General features: G+C 39.0%; 1 protein-coding gene across 5 annotated transcripts in view; it reads right to left on the bottom strand.

Moving 5' to 3' along the window:
• Positions 1 to 26,124, bottom strand: part of kif21a (kinesin family member 21A) — a 70,804-nt gene that overhangs the window by 5,584 nt on the left and 39,096 nt on the right. Inside the window, exons 11-32 of one of the 5 annotated variants that reach the window (XM_084733338.1) lie at positions 25,823 to 26,026; positions 24,486 to 24,557; positions 22,215 to 22,302; positions 22,017 to 22,131; positions 20,781 to 20,969; positions 19,941 to 20,140; positions 19,327 to 19,434; positions 19,135 to 19,203; positions 18,838 to 18,983; positions 18,452 to 18,596; positions 17,438 to 17,632; positions 17,043 to 17,144; positions 16,542 to 16,707; positions 15,897 to 15,917; positions 15,058 to 15,115; positions 14,185 to 14,239; positions 13,363 to 13,565; positions 12,598 to 12,723; positions 4,795 to 4,926; positions 2,880 to 2,954; positions 1,804 to 1,940; positions 732 to 906 (exon numbers count right to left, since the gene is read on the bottom strand). In XM_084733338.1, coding sequence (XP_084589464.1) covers positions 732 to 906; positions 1,804 to 1,940; positions 2,880 to 2,954; positions 4,795 to 4,926; positions 12,598 to 12,723; positions 13,363 to 13,565; positions 14,185 to 14,239; positions 15,058 to 15,115; positions 15,897 to 15,917; positions 16,542 to 16,707; positions 17,043 to 17,144; positions 17,438 to 17,632; positions 18,452 to 18,596; positions 18,838 to 18,983; positions 19,135 to 19,203; positions 19,327 to 19,434; positions 19,941 to 20,140; positions 20,781 to 20,969; positions 22,017 to 22,131; positions 22,215 to 22,302; positions 24,486 to 24,557; positions 25,823 to 26,026 — 2,781 coding nt within the window. The remainder of the gene's footprint in view (positions 1 to 731; positions 907 to 1,803; positions 1,941 to 2,879; positions 2,955 to 4,794; positions 4,927 to 12,597; positions 12,724 to 13,362; positions 13,566 to 14,184; positions 14,240 to 15,057; positions 15,116 to 15,896; positions 15,918 to 16,541; positions 16,708 to 17,042; positions 17,145 to 17,437; positions 17,633 to 18,451; positions 18,597 to 18,837; positions 18,984 to 19,134; positions 19,204 to 19,326; positions 19,435 to 19,940; positions 20,141 to 20,780; positions 20,970 to 22,016; positions 22,132 to 22,214; positions 22,303 to 24,485; positions 24,558 to 25,822; positions 26,027 to 26,124) is intronic. The other 4 variants (XM_084733334.1, XM_084733335.1, XM_084733337.1 and 1 more) reach the window with 4 other exon arrangements.

The raw sequence follows: 26,124 nt of genomic DNA, 5'->3' as shown, positions 1-26,124 counted from the left end.
TTTTACTTGTGATATTGATAAGAAATCCAAGTGAAATAATTCAGAGTTTCTGCAAGTTTCAATAAGTGATATTCAAGACCTTTTCAAGAGCATTATCAACGCAATTTAAGACCTATTTCATGTGTATATATTGGGGGGAAAAGTACATGCGCAGTTTACATTATTGGTTCAGTTTTGGTTTTGAGTTGTAGCTGACCAATACATTGTTTCCTCAAAACACAAAAGTAGGACCAAAGTTAATGCAACTTTATAAAAGTAATGTTAACCTCATAATCAATCAACTTTTAAGACATTTTAAGGTCTGGAATTCAGATAATTGTATTGAAGATGTTTTAAGGATCCACAGAAACACTGTAATTAAAAACTGTTCCAGTAAAACATTCACATTACACATCCTTTGACACACAAAACTGAAGCAATTTTATCGTTGTAGGTACTTTTCAGATAATTCTGGGCCTAATTTTGTAAATGTATTTATTTTAAAAGTATTTAAAAATCATGGATGATGAAGTGTGCAAAAGAGCAGGAATGCATCCTTCATGATGCCAAACACAAGCTCTACCACACGCACAGATAGTGCAGAATGCATGAAGGGTTACATAGTTACAGAAAAAGTTTATTCTTTCAAGTTATAATAGTCAACAAAGTCTTGTCATTTTGTAAATGAAGTTAACATAACCCAAAACACACAGACAGCAGCCTATAATCTATTGAGATGGTCACACACTCACGTTAGTGTTCGGATGCACTTGGCTGAGTCCCGGATGTCCCAGACTTTGATGTAGGAGGTGGAGACGGTGAAGACCAAACTGGAGCTGTAGCGGACTGACACAACGTTGTTGGGGTGACCAGCCAGGGACATTATCTCCTGACCCGTCACCAAATTCCACACCTTGCAGGTCCGGTCTGCAGGAGGAAACACAATTTATAATCACCATCACCACTTATTGCATATATTTAGAAATGCAGCGAGCACACTGAGAAGAAAATGCCAGAACTGGAGCAACACAGAGTGGGTCAAGATCAAGACTGATAGGAAATTTATCAAAGACAAACTCTGTTTTCAATGGTGAGAAAACTAAATACAGAAGTTAGAAAAAGCTGTTGGTTTGTGGGCTAAAATAAGAAGCTAAAAACCTGTAACCTGAGGGCCAAATCTGGCCCTTGAGAGTGTGTAAGGTGGCCACTCGACCGTTTACTAATTCACAATGAAAACAACTTTTAGGATAGATAGGCCAGTTTTGTATGATAGTATAAATTAGGCTGTTAGTAACAGAGATGAGGCTCAGATTTATTTGATGACCTGTTTACATAAGTCTGATTCCATAAACGCGTATTTCATACAGAAAGAGCTTCAATATACTTTTCATTCTGTCCCTGGTGTGATCATTATTATTATTCATTTTATCTGTTACATATTGGCCCCTGGACTCCACAGGCAGGCCCACAGGCAAAGCAAGTTGAGTATCGCTGCTCTATGGGGATAAACTGGCACTTCAATCTAGTTGATTGCCAATACATTTACCTCTATTTATGATCATAAAGAGCTCCTTCACCATCAGAGTTTTACTGTATGTACGATGCCATTTTATTTCATCACCTCGTTTATCCACATGCTGTGCACATGACAATCTTAATTAATCCCTGTCAGGTTTTATTTGCTCTTATATAACAGAATCACAGCATGTCAAAGTGTAATAAATTACTGGTGCCATAACAAGCAGACATGTGAGGAATACTGATGAGAGAGTGATGAATTAGAGGGAAGAGGTGAAGGGGAGATGGAGGATTGTGGGTATTAACCTTTGGATCCGGTGAAGAGAAGGTCATCGGTGCAGTCGACGCAGAGAACAGCTTTACTGTGTCCCTCTGCCACGTGGACGCACTGTAATGTCGCTGACCGACTGCTCTTAGTGGCTGGCACCGGGTTAATGACACCCCTGTGAAAACACATATATAACTATCAATGGATGTAGCCTGGATGCAACGCTGTGTAATCATCTGAGTGCAGCACGGATCTATCAAACCCACACAACCAGAGTCATGCACAGCATGCAGCTCTCGTGGCTGATTAGCACGATGCTGCAAGCCAAAAATAGAAAAGACATGACAGTAACAGTTGAAAGGAAAATGAAGAGACAGCTGTGAATTGTGCTGAAGAAAGGAAACAAAAAAAAAAAACCTTCAGGAGCTCCTCTTTTCCAGCCCATAATAGGTAAAAACACACAGGGAGACAAAGACATACAATCACTGGAAACCTGCAGTGTCTGATGATCAGGGGCCTCAAGTCCAATTGCATCACAGAAACCCTGATCGATCACTAATTGGCTGGTGATGTAGACAAATTGGCATCTGATAGTGTAACCATACAATCACTACTTTCTAACAGTTGCAGCTATGAGTCTCAGTGGAGCAGCAGTCAGTGTACCACAGATCCAGACGTCGATATATTCAGGAGTTGTGACTGAATGAAGCTTTAAGGGGCCTGTTGTGTGCAGAATAAAAGGCTCACTGAAGTGGAAAAAGGCTAATGAAAAGAAGATTATTGAAGGTTCAGGTTCAATAGCAGTAATATGCCTAACAAGATGACACTGTTTGGCTTTATTGTAATTATCTATTGATCCTGTATCCACGCATTAATCGTTCATATCTGGTTAATCTTTTGCTTTGTGCAGTGGTATGAAACTCCTGGGAGGCTCTGGCTACACTACAATCATACCCAAAGTCTCGAGGTTTGTCTACACAGACAGTATAAGTCATGATGAGAGAAGGATTGAGTTCACACCATGTGCACCTGTGTTTTAGTTTCACCTTTGCCCTGCACACCCAAAGCTGAATTTTTAGTGAACCATGTAGCAAATAAAAATTAAACATTGTACTTGGGTGGATCTGAGAGAGGAGGGGAAACACAATGGTGGAAGCGGTTGGAGGACAGGTGGAGGCATCCATTCGTCCTAGAGAGGAAGACAGTATTATCTGAAGTGGGATTGTATGAGGTACTTATCATTACTTATTAGTAAAGCAGAGAGGACTACCATTACGGAAGCTAAGCAATGCTTTCCTGTGGACAGGGTCAGTCTGACTACATGTCACTCCTAGCATATAATAAGTATAAAAAGGACCATACCAGTGACTTAAGCTGTAAATATTTTCTACCATCCATGCATCCATTCAGCTCTGTACAGTTTGAAAATCATCATGCTGCAAGCTGAAACTCTAAAAATAAGCTCCATCACAGTGAACATTTATTTCTTCACTATATTTATCCTCTGTTATTTTATTCAAGTGTGCAAACTCTAACTTTAGACTATATGCACTGAGTGCCCTCAAACATTCCCACAATGGGATCAAAATAGGGCACGTGGCATATACACTAGTTTTTGCTTGAAATGCCACAATGCAATGCTTAAAATCTGATAGATATGGACAGTTAAACAATACTGTAACTCTCAGCAATGGTTTAAAATACTGCAGTGTGTCTGAAACCTGAATTTGAAATCCATTAGTAAACTGCTTATTATGTGTGGAATAGTGATTGAGTAAACAGGAGAGTAATTTCGGACACAGCCACAGTAACACTTTTTGTAATGCTAGATGAAGAGACAACCTTATTTTGAAAACACGTCCTTAATGTCATGTTTCTACATTCTGGATTTGTGAGCTGACTGCAAAGAAACATTGGACTGAAAAGCTGGTGTGTTATCAGGAAATCAAATCCAGGGGGCAAACAATAATCAAGCAAGGATGTGATGAGAAGGATAATTTGAATTTAGTTGTTTCCTGGATTAAAATGGTCTTGAATGCATCAAATACAGAAGACAATCCTCACTCACACATTACTATGCAACAATGTAACCGACAGCAACTACTGTACCGTGTAAGGTTTGTTTGTTTGACATACTCGATGTCAAACATGAGAAAACGTCTACAGGTAAGTTAACATTAAAGTTGTGAGGTTTACACTATCTGGTTTAAATGAATGCTTTTAGGACTTTACTGTAATAAATCATAAAATGACCTTGATACATCATCAGAGATCAAGTTATATTACCATAATATAACATGTTATACTGGATTTCAACCTACAGAATTTAATATACTATATATCTATGGCTCCAACTCTCTAGTTGGACTGTTGTACTCAAGCTGCTACATATTACTCCTTTAAAACAGTGACATTACTTATTACATTTTTAACAGTGTGACTTGTAATCTGCAACCTGCTACATTTCAAAAGTAACCTTTCCAACACTGCTCACAATTGCATTACCATGCCACAACACAGCCAACTGAAAAAATGAAAAAACAAGACATCTGCTGTGATGAATTACCTGTCACCAGCAAGCCTGTTTAAATTGATTTCCCATTATATCCAATACAGCTGAAATGAAAGGAATATAATAGCTACATGGAAGGCAGAAAACAAATCCTACAGTATGCTTTGCAAAATGATCATAACTAAAGTGCAAAACCACTAGTATAGTCTCCCATGGTTTCAGGACACTTGTAGGTTCTACTTTGTACTGACACAACGTGCACTTACAATATCTAAAACTACATGAATAAGACATGAAAAAAGCAAGTTTTTTTATTACAAAACTGCAATATTGCACTCTAAAATCAACATTTTTACTTACTTCTACAGATTGACATGTATCTGCCTCATGAACAGGAAATTTCGACTGTGACTTGAGAAATAAGACATGTTATCACTGCTACTACTCATCTCTTTTCCTGACTCTAATCAGACTCTGTGGCAGGTTTGTGTCAATCTTACTTATCTCTGGTTCTTACTTATCCTGCAGGACATTTGCAGCATGCCCCAGATACCCTGTCATACGACTAAACATGGCGATGTGGTTACTGGGATGAGCGGTAGGGGAGAGAGGAAGTGGTGGGCTGCTCTTCAGGCTCCTGATGACTGGGCTGTGAAGGAAGACAGTAGGGCTGCCAATTAAGCTGCGGCATAATTTAAGCGTGTGCTAAGCTGTTTACACACTACTGGCAGGAGTGTGGGAGGACTGCACGAGGACAGCCGGGAGACGCATATGCTGCTTTCACGTCATATGGGAGCAAACTGTCAGGACAGCTTGACAGGAAGTGTTCACATGTTTAGACTCATCTGAAGCCATAAAAATGGCATAACTGAGGTCTCCCGTATAACAGGGTTAAATACACAACAGTCTCTGTCCTCAGACCCATGACCATCCCTTAATTTTGGGATCAGTTTTGTAACAGCAGAAAAAGAACAAACTTTTTGGTATGAAAATATCATCAAGATGTAAGCAATAAGAGCAAAATGCACCTTATATCAAGAGGTCTTCTATCAGCAGCTCACAGGGATAGTTTTTAAAGTGCATTATGTACAGTAGATGGTGGTTGGCACGCCTCCCAGTGTGCCGGAAGCAGTCGGACGCTGAGCGAATTTTAGCAACCTAAAAAAACCTTAAATATCAGTTTAAGAGTTGGCCGTCAGACAGCCTTTTGCAACAGGAAAACGCCAATATATACCAAACCAACCAAACACCTTTGGCAAAATCTGAAATTTTACCTTGCAGAACAGGGGAGTTGGTTTGTTTGTGTTATTGTTTGCATTCTGTGAATCCAAACCAACCTTTTAAGACACCTTTGTCACCCAGTAATGTGAACAAACTAACTAACCAAGGCAGCGCTAGAACAGCAATTCCCTTCTTCTGCAAGATAAAATTCCTGATTTTGACAAAGCAGTGAAAATTTTGTACTGTGCACTTAAACTAATATTGATTTTTTTTTTAGGTGGGGCTTTTTTTAGGCAGCTAAAATACATTCTGACCCTGTCCACAGTACATCGCTTAGCTTCCGCTCTGTTACAAACTGAGGACATGTTGACCGCCATCTACTGTAGGCAATACACTGACCTCATACAACCCTACTTAAAATAATCCAAACTATCCCTTTAAATTCAACTAAAGTCAAAATTGTTGGATGGATAAAAATGAAGAGACTGGGGCGGCAGTTTAGTTCAGTTGGTAGAGCGTCTGGCCCATGAATCCTGTCTACTCTTCAGCTATCCTATCTAATAAAGGCAAGAAAAGCCCAAAAACATAACTTAAAAAAAAGAAGAGACTACTTGATTGTTATCCTTCAAAAAAGGTCACATATAGCCCAAGGGTGCTGGTGGAGTAAATGCTATGTTGCAGCCTGAAGGGTTCCTTTAAGGGGTGTCATGTTAGCCAAGTGGTCAAAACATACGGACAAACAAAATGCAAATACAAGTTGCCAATTTTACAAGAACATTTCAGTCAGCACATTCTTTCATTTCAGCGTCACACACAAAAGTTTATTGATAAGACAAAGAAAGGGAAAGGACAGTGACTTCCTCGGTAGGTAAAATGCGTTTCATAAGTAGATCAGCAGCAGAGGGATTGATTAGCAAGTTGAACACTGAATTTGAGTCAAAACTACAATGAGTGGGAGACACAAGGGGGCGTCGACAGGTATGGACGCGCATTCGTGAGCTCCCAAAGTTGAACTCTTACAACTGCTTTTATCCTGACCATTTATTGTCTATCAACGTTACTATAGTATCCGGCTACTCTACCCAGCAGTGCATGGCAAACCTCAGGAGTAAAAAATATCGCAAACAAGCCAGTTACAGTGATACAAGCCCCGACGACCGCCAAGCTAACAGCGCTAGCATGGCGGACGGACAAGAAGCACATGACAGTTTACTGAAAGCTATTCATGATAGCAAAGAAGACCTGCTTAAACACATCGACAAAAAGACGACGGACATACAAACATCATTAACCAAAATTGAAAACTCCCTCTCTACATTATCTGAACAAGTCCAAGAGCTGGAGACACGAGTTGGCGCTAACGAAGACAATATTAATGAATATTGCAGCCGCATGGAGAAAATGGAAAAACAACTGGCTGTCCTGAAAGAAAAAGCCGATGACCTCGAAAACCGTAGCAGAAGGTCCAACGTGAGGATTATCAACATACCGGAGAAGACGGAAGGACGGGACGCAGCGGGGTTCCTGGAGCAGCTCATACCGAAACTCCTTGGCGGAGACAACTTTGCATCCCCCGTTGTGGTCGAAAGAGCTCACCGCGTTGGGAAAGTTTCAGACAGGCCACGACCCATCATTGCAAAGTTCCTTAACTTCAGCCATAAGGAAAAGGTCCTCCGTCTTGCACGGGAAAAGGGTGATATTCTTCTGGACAACAAGAAGATATCCTTTTACCCGGACTACAGCGCCGAGTTGCAGCGCAAAAGAGAAGAATTCAGCACAGTGAAAAAGAAACTCCGGGAGAAAAACATTGACTATGCCCTGTTTTACCCGGCTAAACTAAGGATCCGGCACCAAGGATCTGTTAGATTTTTCTCTTCGCCAGCCGACGTCCAAAGTTTTCTCACGGAATTAGAGAAGTGAGTAATGACATTTGAAGTGTCAGAAAGTACTAACAGTGACACTGCACCCACCGAATGCTTTCTCTTTACTCTACACCAAGCTAAAAATGAATAATTAACGGTGCCTAAATGCTCTAGATAGCATTCTCTTTAAGTTTTCTTCTCTTTTATTTATTTGGGACTTTACAAATCTACTTAATATTCTTTATTAGTTCTTCTAGTTTGTGAATGTTATACTGTCACGGACACCAATATTCATACCACGCCATACTTTAGTAAGGGCTGTCAATCTATTTACTTTTCTCATTGTTTTATCAAGCTAGTCACAACACAGACTTTGCATCACGCAAAGCGGTAGATTTGTATGTATATATCCATTACTCTGCTTTATTTATTTATTCATTTATTTATTTATTTTTTATAATTTTTCAGTTATATTCCTGTTCAACACGGATCTGTAGTAATTTGTTTACAACAGCTGAAAGCAGCTGTGGAGTTCATTAGAGTAGGTAGATGATAACATACTCAGTGTTTTTGTTACAGTATGTTAAAAGAGGGGTTAATGTTCAGGGTTTTTTAGGGTTCTGTTTTTTTGCCTATGATTCTTTCTCTCTTTGCACTTATGATAAGAAGTCCAGAAACAGCAAAATATCTCATTTCTTTGGTCAAATTTCTTAAATATCTCTTAACCGATGTATCAGTTAAAATGTATTTCATGGAATGTTAAAGGCATAAACTCCCCAATCAAGAGAAAGAAAATACTATCCTACCTTAGGAGGCAAAATGTGGACATTGCTTTTATTCAAGAAACACATCTATCTGATATAGAACATCTAAAACTGCGCACAGGCTGGGTTGGCAATATATTATACTCGTCTTTCACCTCCAAAGCAAGAGGAGTAGCCCTATTGATAAATAAAAATTTGAATTTTCAATTGAATGACATAGATAAAGATAAAAATGGCAGGCTTTTAATAGTAAATGGCACACTGAATAACAATAAAATAACTCTCATTAATGTGTATGGACCAAACTATGATGATCCAACTTTTTTCAATAATCTAGTGATGAAATTAGGCGTTATTGAGGGTCTGTGTATCATTGGTGGTGACTTTAACTTGGTTCTGGACCCCTCTATGGACCGTACGTCATCCAAGCCATTGTCATTAACTAAATCAGCTACAATCATTATTCAAGCACTAAAAGATTTGGGATTATGTGAGATATGGCGTAAACTTCATCCTAATCACAGGGACTTCTCTTTTTACTCTAGTGTACATAATTCATATTCTAGAATAGACATGTTCTTAGTCTCCAAGAATATGCTAACAATGGTTAAAAATTGCTCTTACCTTGCAGCTACATTGTCAGACCATAACCCCATTATGTTGTCTTTGGAGACTGACACCATACAAAATCCCCAACGCATGTGGAGATTTCAGCCCTATTTATTGAAAGACCCAGAATTCGTTAGCTTCATGAATAGCCACATTGATATTTTTTTAGAGACTAACTTGAATTCTGCATCACACTCAGTTATCTGGGAATCTCTCAAAGCATATATGAGAGGTCATATTTTGTCTTACTGTTCACATAAAGTTAAAGAAAAAAAGAAAATGTTGATTAAACTCGAGAAAGAAATTCGAGAGAGTGAACAATTACATTGCAGAACTAAAAATCAAGAAACCCTCAATACACTAACCCAGAAACGTCTTGTATACAACAATCTTTGCTCTAACAAAGCCGAAGCAGCAATGGCAAGGACAAGGTACCATTACTACGAATTTGGAGAGAAGACGAGTAAATTACTTGCATGGCAAATCAAGAAACAAGAAACCGATAAATTCATCCAGGAAATTCAATCAGAGGAGGGGGAACTTATCAACAACCCCACAGATATTAACAGGAGATTTAAAATATTCTATGAAACTCTGTATCAATCTGATATTAATTCTGACAGTACGGAAGCAAAGAAATTTTTACACAAACTAAAAATGCCCAAATTAAATGCTGAGAACCAAAAATTACTAGATGCTGATATAACTGTTGCTGAGGTTTGTGAAGCAGTAAACTTGTTACAAAATAATAAATCACCTGGCCCCGATGGTTTTCCTGTAGAATACTACAAAGTATTCCTCAATAAATTGGCTTCCCCGCTTACAAACATGATCATAGAATCACTAACTAATCAACAGCTGCCAAGTTCGCTTGAAATGGCAACTATAATATTGCTCCCTAAACCAGGTAAAGATAAACAAAAATGTGACTCTTACAGGCCATTAAGCTTATTGAATGCAGACTATAAAATCTTAGCCAAACTGATAGCGACCAGACTTGAGAAAGTTATCCCAAAACTTATCCATGCAGACCAAACAGGATTTGTCAGGGGCAGACAAGGCTCTGATAACGTGCGCCGATTATTTCATATTATTGACGCAGCTCAGAAACAAGATAATCCTATGTTAATAATTTCAATGGATGCATTTAAAGCATTTGACAGAATTGAACCTACCTTCTTACTTGAGACTCTTGAAGCAATGAACTTTGGAAATACCTTTATCAAATACATTAAAACAATCTTCAATGCTCCGAAAGCCAGGATTCTAACTAATGGTGTTTTGTCTGATTGCATCTCTCTTTCAAGAGGCTGTAGGCAAGGATGTCCAGCTTCACCCTTGCTTTTCAATTTGGCCATTGAACCCCTGGCCTGCGCAATTAGATCTAATCCTAAAATTGCAGGAATTAAACTTGGTGATGCCGAACACAAGATATCATTATACGCGGATGACCTTCTGATGTATATTATGGACCCATTAACCTCATTTCCATTAGTTCTAGAATGTTTGAAAGAATACAGTACATCATCAGGCTATAAGCTTAACTTTACTAAAAGTGAAATATTGCCATTTAATGTGCATGATACCCAAATTAAGCAAATCACATCACCTCTGAAATGGTCTCTTAATGGAATTAAGTATTTGGGAATCTGGGTTGGAAAATCATTTGATAAAACATACACAGAAAACTACATTAAATTAATGGAACAAACCAAACTTGACCTTAAAAGGTGGATGGACTTACCCTTGTCTTTAATTGGAAGAATAAACACAATAAAAATGAATATTGTGCCTAAATATATATACTTTTTTCACTGCATCCCCTTTAAGGTCCCTATAAAATTTTTTAAAGATCTAAACAAGGTTCTGTCATCATTTGTGTGGCACAAGAAACCACCGAGGGTGAAAATTACTACTCTACAGCGGCCATTTTCAAAGGGTGGATTAAATCTTCCTAATTTCCGAAAATATTACCTTGCAGCACAATTTAGAAGCATATGGACCTGGCTACATTCAGAAGACGATGAAAGCAGATGGATATCAATAGAAAAACAAGAACTACTAACAACCCCATTGAAAGTAGTTCCCTTCATAGGCAATAAAAGTAACCTGAGTATAATCACCAAAAACAAAATCATACAAAACACGTTTGCTGCATGGCAGGAGGCCCATCTTAGTCTTGGTTTGAAAGGGTCACTATTGAAGAACACTCCGCTATGGAACAATCCATATATTCCAAAGCCCATAGCAGATAGCACACTCAAAAGCTGGGTGGATAGAGGCATCAAAATAGTCGGGGACTTGTACACAGAAGGTATATTCTCGAGTTTTCAGCAACTGTCCCAAAAATTTAACTTGCCTCAACACAATTTGTTTAAATACTTGCAAATTAGACACTGGGTCAAAGCAAATTCACCTGATAGATTCCCTGACATTCTGGAGGAGACTCCATTGGAGAAACAGTTATTTAACACCTTACGTACATCAACCAGAGGTCTAACGTCAGTTATTTATAATATCCTCAATAATAATTGTCCTGAAAATGGAAAATCTCTCACGAAACACAAATGGGAAATGGACCTAAATTGTTCATATGATGATGCTGATTGGAATAAGCTTTTAGAACAAGCTCAAACATTATTAACTTCAACCAAGCACAGATTAATTCAATTCAACATCTTGCACAGAACGTACTATACACCTGTTAAGCTGCACACATTTAATAATACCATATCACCTGTGTGTCAGAAATGCAAGTTTACAAATGCAGATCTTTTACATATGATCTGGCACTGCCCAGTGATTGCAGAGTTTTGGAAATATATTATTAAAACTACCTCAGATATTATACAAAATACTATTCCACTAGATCCACAAATTTGGATCCTTGGAGATTTGAATCAAATGAAACTATACAACTCTGTCAAGCACTTCATTTTATTCGCTAGTACTGCTGGGAAAAAATGTATTTTAGTAAACTGGAAATCTGACTTCCCTCCCTCACAAAGACACTGGATCAATGAATTAACATCATACTGTACTCCGGAGAAGATTCTCTATAATGTCAGAAAAAGGCCCACAACGTTTAGAAAGATATGGGGAGCCTTCATAGATGCTTTACCTCACCTTAAATGTGATGATTGAACTGTAGTTTTACTTGCAACTGGACTTTCTTCTCTTTATATATGTATGTTTGAATGTGTGTGTGTATATATGTATGTGTATACACAAATACAGTTTTCATATTTGTATTATTAATATGGCAGTGTTTATAGGTTAACACTACTCTGAGTGTAAAGAATCATTAAATACAGTTTTTTTTTTGTTTTTTTTTTTTTTTTTGGGGGGGGGTGGGGGGTTGTTTTGTTCATTATTGTTTTGTTTTTTTTTCATGTTGTTATTGTAAGGGAAGACAAAGTGTACGGTACACTTCTTTTCTTGTAGAGCCTTGTTTTTCCCCTTTGTCTTCTCTTTATTGTTGTTTGTTTTGTTTTTTCTTTATTTTTTCTTCTATTTGTATTGTTGAAAAATGTTAAATTGCAGTTGTATGCTACTTGAAGCCTCAACTTTACTAATAAATAAACCATTAAAAAAAAAAAAAACTACAATGAGTGAAAAAGTAAACCCTAATTGTGACCCAGAAAAAGAAATATGATAAGTTAGGGTGAAATAATGACTTTAAATTCAGCGTAGAACTTGTCAGGTCAAAGGTTATCACACCAGGCGCAGAGCATTTTTGATTTAGTTGAGACCACATGCTTCTCCAAAGCAGGAAACCAAGAGAAGGAGTATTAGTAGAGTTGAAGTGAAGTTATTCCGCTTTTTTTCGGCTTTGCAGCCACAATGTCGGCAACAAGCTCTTACTGTTTAATCTCCTTGACCTTTGCCCTGTCGGCCGCTGCTTGTGCCTTGTCATAGGTCTTCCTGCGAGACAGCGGCGAAGGCTCCGGTGCTCGCTTTTCCACCCCTGGTGAAGTTCTGGAGCCAGAACTGATCATTCAGTGTCATACAGTTATTCACAAACAACATAAAGAATAATAAATAAAACAACAGAAGGGTGTGAAACCAACACAAAATAATGGCATCAATGGAGAGATGAGCATGCAGTACGCACAGAAACACAGTTACCTGATATTTTAAGTCCCAAAACAGTGGTGGTTCTCCGCCAAGCTCATGTTTAACAACTGAGGATTTCACGCTACACTAAAATATAATTCTGTTTCTTTATTTGCTAATGGATCGCTGTCAGCCAAGGCTCTTTTTAACATAAAAGTCAATGTGCAATTACAGTAGGTCTGAAGCATGGACTTAAACAAGCCAGTTAAAGTGGTCTGGTTAGTAGTTTTGCTTTCAGTGTGTCACTAAGCTAGAATGAGGAATTAGAAAGGCACTTCTTGCATAAATAAGCCATACATATGTTATTATTGGCTCCTTTCTACATGCTTTTACCTCAAAGGACTAAGTTTAAGGACAGAATGGACATTTGATGTAAGGATGCTCATGAATAATGTGAAACAAAATTATAGACAGCAGAGGATGTAGCAGCAACATCAAACATGCAGGAAGGAAGGAAGGAAGAAGTAATTATTGTGTTAGCAGAGTTAGACAGAGTGCCGGGCCTGGACTTACATGCTGCCCATTTTAGAGGAAAAGCCGGGGGAGAGAGCTGTGTAGTCCCTGACTGATGAGCCTGACGAGTCCACGTCTCCTCCCCCGTCCGGTGTTTCAGCTAATGGCAGCATCGGGCTGGAGAAGTCTGCAGTTGGTGCATCAGGAGCAGAGTCACTGTTTGCGTACAACAACTCCATCTGTGTGGTGGTCCTCCTACGAGCCTGTACAGCACAGACACGTGAAAATTAAGACAGGAAGTAATTGGGCAAATACTGATGCAGGCCTATTCAACTAGCAGCCCATGAGCCAGACATGGCCATCTTGAATTTTTACATGTCCTGTTAAAGGCTGCCAGCAAATCAGACTCGTTTGTGTGATCTGCACCTGCAATTTTCTCAGTCAAGCCTCACACTGCAGAGAAACTCATGTTAGCTAAGCTAACAAAATGTCTCATGAAGCTAACTAGACATTAAGTTGTTCATGAAAATTGTTGATTCCAGAGTGAATGGACTGACAAGTATTTATTCACTTTGCCAGCTACAACAAGTAATAAACTGCTGTGTTTATTGTGCAACTGATGCACTGCTGTGATAACATAAAAATGCACTATGAGTAAAACCATGAATAATTTTCTGCCAGTTTTGCTGTAGGCTCAGAAGAATATGTATTAACATTATACTGCAAGAGTTATTTGCAGCCATTAACTGACAAAATAGTCCGTGTGCCCCACAAAGCCCCAGTGATTTTCCTATCTGGCCCACTTCCAGTTGAAGTTGAAAAGCCCTGTACTAATATATGCATGAAGAGAATGAGGAATAACCACAATAAACACTGGAATACCTTATTTCTTGTTTTGGTCTCTCCACAGAGTTTCATGAGATCTGATGCCAAGGTGCTGGAGGGAGTACATGAGTTTTACATGTCAGTATAAAGAAAAATATGACCTAAAAGCACACAGTACATATAACAGCACAGACATAACATCACATCAACCTCAGGAGGTAGAGGGTCGTCCACTAATCAGAAGGTTGGCAGTTTGATGCCCGACCCTGGTGTGCCTGGACAAGATAGCGCACCCCAATTTGAGTGAGTGATTGTGTGAGTGTCTGATGAAGAGATGATGATGAGCAGGCTGGCTTCTTGCATGGCAGCCTAGGATCACTATAAACTACAATCAATCGAAATATCCACTGTTATTTCTTCCATTGTTGTTGTTGTTGTTGTTGTTGTTGTTGTTGTTGTTGTTGTCAACTTCAAAAAATGTGATAAAAATTAACATATTCTCATCCTTTTCCTGAAGACCCATTACAACCCACTTAAGGACCCCTGTTGGTCAGCGAACCCCAGTATGAAAAGCACAGGACTAATTGCAGCCCATTTACAATCATGAATAGAACATAAAATATAAGCTTTGACACATTATACAACATACATGCAACACATGATAAACAAAACATGAAGACATCAAAAGCAACATACAGAAAAAAAATCCAACACAACATTTCTGTTAACACAACAAACACAAACAAAACTATAACATAAATGTAATGTAACTAACAGCACAGCATAAGTCAGCACAACATAATGTATACCACAACATAACTCTACATGACATAACATGATATTGAACCACATATGACACATCATGATGTCACGTGACATAATGTAAAATTATGTAACATCACATAACATGACAAAATAAAATAAACTTACTTTCCCTCTGCAGAGGGGCTCTGGGCAGACTCATCACTGCTGCTATCATCTCCATTTTCTGTCAAATTAAATCAATAAATAATTAGAGGTTAGCAGCAATCATTTTGATCAGTAAGACTGAGATGACTGCTTATTCTAAAATGTTTTTAGCAAGTACACCTTCCCTGAGTCTACGTAATTTATCTTGTTGCTCTCTTTCAATAAAGGGTGAAGTGTTAATGCTCTGAACTTTTTTCTTAAATAGCTGCGCAAAATGGATGTAGAAAAGATGAACAAGTGAAGCAGATGGGGGCGATGTCAGCGCAGCGCCATGCTGTTTTGTCGACAAACAGAAACTCGGTCCTCACTGAGCTCAACAGGGTCAGATGGGTTGAAAAAGGGTGAGAGGTCAGAGAGCAGTCAGGTGTGGAGGGTTACAGAGAAAGATGTGTGGGCGACTTGGGGCAAAGGTAAAGGACCCGATATGAGAGAACAAGGTGGAGGTGCATGAGGAATCATTAGTCCGCTGCTTCCGATGGGATCAGCTGACCTACAGGGTCCGACAGAGCTATAATATCCATGTTGTTTGGTTCCTGTGGAAGGGTTTGGGGTTAGCAGGGTGCTAAAGCATGGAGGCTGTAGCACATGGTGAGCCAGGAGGAGGAGGAGAAGGAGGAGGAGGAAGAGTGTATCCAGATGAGGGAAAGAGAAGGGAGAGGGTCAGCAGACAGATGGAGGGAAGCCTGGTTGCATTGCACCTCATGCACCTGTCCATGTTATGTTCCGTTAGTTTCCAAAGTGCAAAGGGAAGGAACCATGCATTCATAACACAGATAAGAGTCTAGTATGGTTTCACTTACCAGGCGGGATGTTACCTAGCTCTGTAAAAACATAAGAAAACAAAAAAAGAAAAACATGGGGGAACAGAAAAAGGCAATGCACAAATCAAAAACACAGTCCCCCGAAATTCTAAAAAACAAACAAACAAAAGAAAATAAAGTGCAGCTACCATAAAAAAAGCATCCTACTGAACAGAGGCTGACAAAAATACATTTGCAACACAAAGAGGTATAGGAGTTTTGTTGTAAATTACTGTAAAATCAAATCTGTATCCTGTAAAATGCTAATATTTTAGAATTATAATAACTTGATATCTATAATATCTTGAGATGCCAGCTTCTATTCAGCAGAAAGCAACAGGCAAGAGCATGTCAATAGGCCCCATCATGCAACTGACCAGCAACCCAGCCCACCTCCTGAAAGGCCAAATACTTAAACAGACGTGTGTAAAGACATAATTAGTATCAAATTTACATTTTAAACAGAACTGACTCTTAGAAGAGAAACAGTATCATTATTCCAGAATAAAATCTGAATCCCAGGTTTATTTGACATGATATTAACGACACTTCCAGGAGGTAAGTGGGGGTTAAATCAGTGCTCTGGTCGGTATTTTGGGTCCTCATCTCCACTTCCATCTCAACCCAAACAAAAACTGTTGTTACCTTGCAGGGCGTTCCCCAGCAGGGCGTCCAGCTCCGGGTTGAACTCGGCCTTCTCCTTCAGCATGTGAAAGAGCAGCTGGTTCTGTGTGGCACTGGTGATCTCTGTCTGCTTCAGCCGGCCCTCCATCACCTTCACCTGAGACTCCCTCTGGGCTGCCTGGAGACCCTGAGGATGTCCAACCGCAGACAATGCACGACGTGTTATTCACTGTTCATCTCAAAGTCACAGCCACATCACGCTATATGGTGAAATGACTATATATAAATATATACACACAGAAACAAACAAAAATCTTGTCTCTTGCCAACAGATTCTGCAGTCATATCAGATATCTGCCTGTAGAGACGAGCAATCCCTAACCAGGTTGATGTTAAAAAATAAAATTGCCTTAAGAAGAATCCTTTGCCCTCTAGTTCATGTTGTAAAGCATACATAAACACAAACAATGGTTGCATTTTCGTTGTGTTAGTCCTGATCAACACTATGATTAGGGCCGGTACCTTGTTGATAGCCATTGACATGAAGTGATCCAACAGAAAACGAGCTTCTGTCAGAGTGCAGGAACCAACCACAGCAGAGACGTCCACTGTGTCGCCTTCCTCCTGGAAAGAAAAAAAACCAGTGTGCATTCATACACCTTTTAAAGATTTTTTTTGAAGAACTAAATTCTCTGAAACTCTCCTTGTCTGTGAATACTTACTAAAACACCCTTTATCACATAAAACATGGACAATTAAAAACTCCCCTTCAGCTGCTCTGAGTTCAAAACTAGTAGATAATGAGATAAAGCTCATTCACATTTATCTTGTCACTTCTCATCTGTTTTATCGAATCCATTTAACCAGCAATTTTCAAACGTCCTGTATTACAATATTTAACTTTTAGCCTGTCTCACCTTGGTTTCTTCCATCTGCATGATGTTGGCCTGACAGTCTGCAATACTGTCGTTGATGTAGTCGATGTTGGCCGTCAATGCATCCACTTCCTCATTAAGGGGAAGCACCGCCTTCTCTGCGTCTGGCCCCTCCCTGACCAGCCGGTCCCTCTTCCTGATGACCTTCTCTTTACGTTTGGTCAGCTCCTCTCGTTGCTAGGAGACACAAACACACTGAATTGTAAGAAAACTGTTTTAAATGATTTCTGCTCCTGAAGTTATTTCTGATTATTTTTACATGGCGAATGTTGAGATTCCCTCATCCCAAAGTTATGGGGAGCTTTATTTTTGATTGTGCTGCCTACTTATGATGCTGAGTCGTCCAACAACAAGCCTCAAAACAACCTCTGAGTTCTTACTGGCCGAACATTATAGGCTGAGAATATGACACAAACATGTCAACAGCCCCCTCACGGACATCTGCGTCTCAAGCCTCTCTAACGCCAGACCATTTGGATTCAGCAGAGAATTTTGTGTAAAATTACTCACAACTGAGTCACAGAGTGCTCAAATGTTTTCTGCAAAAGCAGAATACCTAATAATATATCGTGTGCAGGATGAGGTTTTAAACTTCTTATATCCTTTTGTTGCCATTTTGGTAATGGAAGTGTCATAAAGAGTCACATTTATTACAATCTCAGTCTGGCCAAGAGCATGTTTTCCACTGTTTCCACAAACAAGAAGCTGCACCAGAGCAGGGTGACAGTTAAGAGCTTTGTTTGAGGGCACCTGACAGGCAGGGGTATTACCATTTCTAACCCCATTTAAGGTTTTACACCAATAACATCTTGGTCCAGTGTTGTGCATGAAAGCACTAAAAGAGAATGAACTAATTCATTTTAATTTGTGTAAACTGAACTTTGAGCTAGCAGCTGTGAAATGTGAACTTGCACAACACTGAAGTCCTGATTCTTCTTTGGTCCTGGAACTGACAGATGAAGACATCGACATAATAATGTACAGCTGTAGCTTTACCTTGAGGAGGCGGTTCATGTCAGCCTCCATGTTGGAGATGGTCATCCTCTGCATGATGACATCAGAGATCCGTCGCTCCAGACACTGCCATTTATTACGTGCGACTCTGGTGGAGTAAACACCGACTGTACGTCTGTAGGAAGACCTGCACACACACCAATAATGATTTATCCTTTAAGCACATTCAGGGATGAAACAAATTAGCTGGTTAACAAGGAGTCTGCATTGATTCCTGATGCAGAATTATGTGATAAAAATCCAACGTAATAAATGCAAAGAGAGATTTATGTCACATTTTAGAGATTTAGAGGATTTAGCAGCTTTCCTTACTTGCCTGTCTGGAAACATTTATGTGCATGAACACACCTATTCACACACAGACTCACCGAGTGCCATTGGGAGCTGTGTTGCCGGAGGAGTACATGCGCCCAGATGGAGGTCTGTGTTGAGAGTCCTGGACTGGTTCTGGGAGATTAATTTTCCTGACGACCTTTCCTGAGGTGGGCCTGGCCTGCCTCCTCAGAGCTGTCACCTGACACACATGGCAAACACGGCAAAAAAGAGTGAACACTAAAAGCATTCAGCATGCATTTCTGCATACATAATGTATCACAAGTATTCCTGCAATACATTATGTATCTATACTCTCTGTGAAAACGTGTTTTTCTGCTGCCGCTGCTCACCTCTTCAGTCTTTCTCCTCAGAATGAGCTCCTGCTGCCTTTTCTGAGCCTCCAACAACTTAAGCTGGTGCTGCAACACAAATACAAATACATGTTTTATACACAATAAAACATGTTTAAACTCATTGTACAGATTTATGAAGATGTGACTGAAGGCAACTGAAAGCAAAAGACAATTAAGATGAACACTGACCTCTTGCCTGCGCTGGTCTTTCTTTAAGGAGGCGATTTCTCGGTTTCTGCGAGACTCGTTCATCCTGTTCTTCTCCTGCTGCTCCTTCATCTGCTTCATGAGACGGACCTGGAGCAATCAAATCAAAAATATTTATATTATACACACAAATATCAAATGAGCAAGTCCAATATCTGGTTGTTAAGGTTCACATAATAATTAAATAACATATGGATAGTCAAATGGAAATGTACAGGAAACATAGTTGAGGACTGCCTGCACAATTACTTCTGATTGATCTGACAATTAATTCCACGATTAACTGTTTATTCTATAAAATGTGAAAAAAAATTGTGAAAAAAGCTCAGCACAGTTTCCCCCAGCCCAAAGTGATGTCTCCAAGTTGATCTGTTTGCTGATCCATCTTGATCCACTAGTGGATTATGGTCAATTTTAAATTAATCCCAAAGGAAGCAAATTCTTCCAGACATACTTAATTCTAAAACACAAAAATCCTCAATGGGTAACACGCTAAAAAATAATAGAAAAAAAAGACACAGCAGTCAGAGAGAACTCAAACTTCCACCAGAAGCATTATTATATAGCATTATCACGACTACTTTAACAAATCATACTTTTGTCTTCTTCATTTCCGCCACATCCATCTGGAGCTTCTTCAGCTGTTTCTCGTACTGTGATTGGTTCTTCAGCAGGCGAGCGTGCTCCTTCTGAGCCGAGTGGAGCTTCTGAAGCTCCTTATTCATGACGCTCAGCTTCTTCTCATATTCAGCCTTTATCTTACGAGCTTTGTCCTCTGTGCCGCTTTCTACTGAACCTGAAAAATATGGAACACAAAAATGATAGAAAACTGATCACATACAGCCACAAAAAGACAGAATGCAAGAATATCATAAAAACTTTACTAAATCACTTTTACTGCAGGGGTTTCATACTGTATGCAACATTTCCCATTATCTTGCAGATATAAAGATATTTTCTCTAATGGTTTATACAGTCAAAAGCATTTATCTGCAGTTGTCAAAAAAGTTTCTTTTTAAATTAGACAAGCTGAAAACGCTTTTCTTTTAAAGTTTTCATCAGACAATGCTTTGATCCACTAGTGCTGATAAATATAAATGTAACGGTCATCGTCTGACTGCTGTCAGAGAACACGAACATTACTTTAAAGGATTCTCTGAAGTATCTGGTTCTGCAGTGTTTTTTATTACTACAGAACAAAACGTGAGATCAAACGTGTAGGCTAAGATATAAATTCTTCCAAATACAAGTATGACAAGCAAGAGTTTAAATAAACTCTGCTTTAAGACTGAAATAAACTGATCAAAATGTCTTTTGGTGGATGTTTTTATCCAAGCTGCCTGACCGTGAGTGGATAAATGATGTGAAGAGTGTTCGTACAGCGCAGTGTGATACATGACCCCCCCCCCCCCCGCCCTCTGGTGTCCTTGTCTTACTCATGTTTTGGAGGACACGGTCCCGCTCCAGCTGGGTGTCCCTGATCTTGCACTGGAGCATCATCAGCTTCTGTTCGTACTGCTGTTTGAGCGTGTGCAGGCGCCGCTGGCTGTTCTCCAGCTCGTCGATCAGCTTCTGCTTGATGGCGATCTCACAGGTGATGTTGGCCAGATCGGCCTGGAAGTTCTCTGTTGGACACAGGATCAGATTAAGTATTCACAATGATGATGTTCAAAGTGACTTTGAGTTAGACAGACGAATGTTACTGCCTTTGATAAATGCCATTATATGCCATTCTTTTTAGCTCCTGATCCCCATATGCTTTGAATTTGTTTGTTGTGTTTTGTTTTGTTTTTTAAACGTAAATCATATGAAGCATCATGTTGCAAATCAATGCTTCATAAACGTGTTTACATCCTTACAGTAAAAGTCTTGACTCAACATTTAGTGAATTGATTATTTGATTATTTGGATTCAGCTGCTGGCCCTCTGTTGTTTGCCTCAGTACATTTTACTCTTTTACTTTACTATTTAAGTTTGTAAACATCTCATTACCATTTAAAAATGTCAGCCATATGTTGCTTTCTGTTCATGACAAGTGTTACTGGGTTGTAAAAGCATCTGTAAGTGTTGGTGTGTTCCTCAGGAAGACACCTGAACCCTGATATAACCAAGCAGATTTGCATCGTAGCTAGAAAAGGAAAACTGTGGTTGTACTTCTTTTACGTCTTCATTTTATGGTATTTTATAGGATCTATTCCTTCTTTTTAGAACAATTAAAAAAACACATTTAAAACAGAGATTGGACAAAGCAACTTTATAAAAGTAACTTTAACTTCATTAATTCAATAAAGGCCAATAAAATTTAAAATGAACTCCACCTCAATCAACTACAGCAGTAAAATCCTGCTTTTACATTAATGCATGAGTAATAATAATCTAATGATATCATATATAATAGTAGAAGAGTTGCAGGGGACACTTATCTGCATTAAGTACTTTTAATACTGTAAATACATTTTCTTGATTATACTTTCATACTTTGATTAGATAACATTTTCAATGCATAACTTTTACTGAAGTAAATCATCTGAATATTTTCTGCACCACAGTTCCATGTGATGCAGGCTGGTATTGGTAAAACTGGTCTGTCAGTGATTGAACAGCTCCCCCTTGTGGAGAATCACTAGCCATTTAAGGTGAAAAAGTAAGAGACCAGACGACATCCCTCATACCTTTTTCATCTGACTCGGAGTCAGAATCATCAGAGCTCTCCTCCACATCCATCTCCTCTTCCTCCTCCTCCTCTTCCTCTTCTCCTTCCTCATGGTCACTGCCTTCCTGGACCTCCTACGAGACAACATACGAATAATTTAATACCTGAGAGAACTAGTCAATGTAACCATGATGAAACCAGAGGCAGCCACTCGTACCATTTCTGCATCCTCGCTGACTCGCTCTGTCATTTCCTTTTCTGTGCCCTTTTCCTGCTCATTGTCAGGAACTTCCTCCTTGTTGGCACTGAAACATCGAGACGTGGTTTAGAACAAAAAACCTCATTGGTTTATCCTCTGTGACTGTGCCATGAATGTTTTCTGAGCAGAACACACGGTGCACTTGGTACACCTCCACAGGTACCATAACACACATGTAAAACAGAGGCATATTTTATTTCTGTGGGTAATAAGGATATTATTTAGTTTTTATAGTTGGCACAGCTTAGGTTTTGCAAATTATATAATGCATAGATCTCATCAAGGAATTACACTGTCTTTTGGGCAAACAAGCTTTTTAATGGCCTTAACCACTGTGAACAACTGTTCACAATTTCATTTCATGTGATATATGTTTGTCTTTTTTTATGGGAAAATACCTTGTTTGCATGAAACATAAATGGAAAGCCTTATCTCTTGACATGGTGACCTATAAAGCGAAGCACAGAAATGACTCCATTTTCATGAGCTTGTTTGTAGAAAAAACAGTGTGTTTTCTTTTAAAGGAGGGAGGCATCTCATCAGAGTCTGAACAAAACAAAACAAAAAAAACATGGAAGGAATATGCAGAGCAAAATAAACAAACAAATAAATAATTGTGAATCAAGTCCATGAAGCAGATCTGTTGGATAAATGTTTTATCCAAGCAAGAGGGTTAGCAGTGTTTAGGTGGCGCTTCACACAAAATCATCTGGATAACTGACCAAAACAAAAAACAAAGATTAATACAGTGAAAAGAGGAATTTATCATCCAGTGTTTTAAAACATTTAAAGGGCAACTATGATATTTTCAGCCTAGACATTAGTTTTCCATGTTTTTGTTTTGAGTGACTAATGGGGACAACCATTTTGGAAATTAGTCCAGTACTGAGGGAGACGGTCCGTGAAACATTCCTTGCACTAAAAATGCTTGTTTTTGCTACTGACAGGCTGGGATTGTTATGTTAAGTATCTGACAATATTATGGAAAGGATCGCTGCAGAAATAAATCTTTTTGAAGAGTAAGATATGTTTAATTTAACCAGCAACAGTAATTTTATTGCTCTTGCCAATCTAACCTGACTTGCTCTGCAAAACTAATTTTAATACTGTCATTGACATCTTCATTCAGACACAACATAAAACAAAATAAAACTCACCAAAACTACCTGGGTCAATTTGTCCACTGTTATCAAATCTGGCTGAAATAAACCCTTAATTCACAGCACTGGTTGTAAAAATATTGGGAAAAAAGCGAGAAGAAGAAAGATGTGTACAGCCAGAATATTTTCACATCTAACTAAGGGTTTATTTTGTCCAACAAAACAGCTGGTGATTGTTGGAAGAGTGGAAAGACAACTGGTTTGTGGTAAGTTTAATTTTGTTTCTGTTGAGTTGAAAGAGGATGATGAATTTAAAATTACAGTTTTGCAATGGGAGTCTTGTTAGTTTGGCCAGAGCGATAAATCAGCATTTTCTGGTTAAATAAAATGCTCCTAACTCTTTAGAAAAAGGTTGATCTCTTTCCATTATGTTGTCAGACACTTGGAATTACAATTTGAGCCTGTCAGTGGCAAATACAAGCACTTTTAGTGAACATACTTTGATGTTGCACAGCTGCCTGGAGAGATTACGCTGCAGCTTAGTTTTGTTTCTGCCGTCTCCAACAGTCTCCCTCAAAACTAGATCAATTTTAAAAAGTGTTGTCCCCATTAGTCACAAAAGCATGGGAAAATAGGGCTGAGGTTGAAAAATATTAAAGTTACCCTTTAAGGCTGCCTGTGTGCTTAACCTTAAGGGACTTTCAACACATTTTTGGAACCTTCAACACTAATAATCTGAAAGGAATGTTTTAATTAAAGCAACAGACCTAGACTGAGTTTTGACCTTCTGTTCAAAATCTCTCAGAATACACTCTTTCTAGTTGCAGGATTTATTTAATACCCATCCTAAAGTCAGTAAAAATATAAAAAATGCAATAGAAGGCAAGGATGTAGCGTGATGGGACAATGAATGAGCAAAGGGGTTCACACACAGGAGATCTAAAGAGAGATAAGGTCTTATTACGGAGTAAAAATAGTGTTTTATGAAAGGGAAGTGCTTCTATGGTAGCAAGTCTGGCTCCAGGTGGGGAAATACCTGCCCAAAATAAATAAAAAGTAAAATAAAATGCTGAATTAGGGGGAAGCAAAGGAAGGGAATGGCAACAGGAGGGTGGAAGCTCTGACAAACCTGGCGTCCTCAACCTCTTCCACCACCTCCTCCCTTTCCTCCCTCTCTCTCTCCTCCAACAGCTGCTGGAGTCTTCAGGGAGGGGTGAAGGGTCAAACGAGAGAAGGAAGCAAGAGATGAACGGAGGAAGGAAGAATGGAGGACAGAATGGTCAGAGGAAGCTCTGCACTGAATATCCCACCTTTAATCCCCGACTAAAGTCCCCCACAACTGTGATTATTTTCAACCTGGAGCCTCTGAACCACAGATTTCTCATCTTCATTGAAATTCTTATGTTTATCTGCACTAGAATATTGTCACATTATTAATTTACATTACACAGATTAAATTTGTATGATATTATTTGTTTCATGTCTAAATTAAATCAATAAAACGGCACAAATTATTAGAGCATCTATGAGTTCATCAGTTACTCATGACTGAACGTCCACAAGCCTTAAAAGAGGCACATTCCAGTGAACAAAATCTTCAACTGCTGCCATATTTCTTAATAAAGGTATAACTCAAATTTTTTGAAGTGGGGTTGTATGATGTATTTAACCATAGTCAGTGCATTACCTAAAGTAGATGGTGGCTGGCATGCCCCCAGTATGGAGAAGCAGCAGGAACACTGGTGTGGAAAGTTAAGCAAGGTACTGCTTTGGACAGGGTGAGAAGCAAAATGTACTTTATCCACCTAAAATCAATCAAATCTGTCTGTTTGTTTGTGTTATTAGCAACTTCGGAGATCCCTTTAAAACCTTGACGTGGCCCAATTACAGATCGAGGCAGCGGACGACCAGCAACTCCTGTCTACTGCAAGATCAAATTATTGTTTTTAATAAAGGGGTCTGGCTGACCCTGTCTACAGCAGCACACTGTTTAATTTCGTACACTGGCACTCCTGCTGCTTCTTCAAACTGGGGACTTGCCGACTTTCTATTGTACTTACCTCATACGACCGCACTTCAAATAATAACCCTCTATTAATTGTCTATAAATGAATAAATAATAAAAACAGCACAGAAATTATTTAAGCATCTATTAGCTACACTAAGGACTAAAAGTCCATAGACCTTTAAATATGCATCTTTCAGTGAATAAAATCTTTAACTGTTGCCATATTTCTTGTTAAAATATATAACAAGTCAAACTGACCTCTGTTTAAAGAATTCACTGACATGCCTTTGAAAACCTTTGAATGTTTTAGGACTAAATCACAAAATGCAAATGCAATGCAAACAAAGTGCCATTCCAGTTTGAAATGTACGTATGTATGAACACCTGCAACAACACATCAAATCAAAAACAGCCAAGCTAGATCAAATTTGACAGCATGTCTACAAAGATCTTATTACCTTTTCTTCTTCTTTTTTTCTCGTTTCTTCAGTTTCTCCAGGTCTTTCTTGGCAAGTTCAATAATGTCAGACGTCTCCTTCTCGGGGGCCAGCGACGTGGAGGAGAAGGAGCCGGGTCCTCCGTAGAACGACTGACGATTTGAGGCACGAGACAGATTCTTCCTCAAATGCTCATTTGCTGACTCGCTCTCCAGGAGTTTGGCTCTGAGGGAGAAATCAAAGAAGAGGAACACACATAAGATCCAGGGCAGAGTTTGAAAATACACCATGTTTTCTAACTTTTTGTGTTATTATGTGGACCA

This window comes from Lutjanus erythropterus, chromosome 13 (genome assembly GCF_056507025.1).
Source record: "Lutjanus erythropterus isolate fLutEry1 chromosome 13, fLutEry1.hap2, whole genome shotgun sequence".
NCBI classification, from domain to species: Eukaryota; Metazoa; Chordata; class Actinopteri; order Lutjaniformes; family Lutjanidae; genus Lutjanus; species Lutjanus erythropterus.
This window is presented reverse-complemented; position numbering and strand designations above follow the sequence as displayed.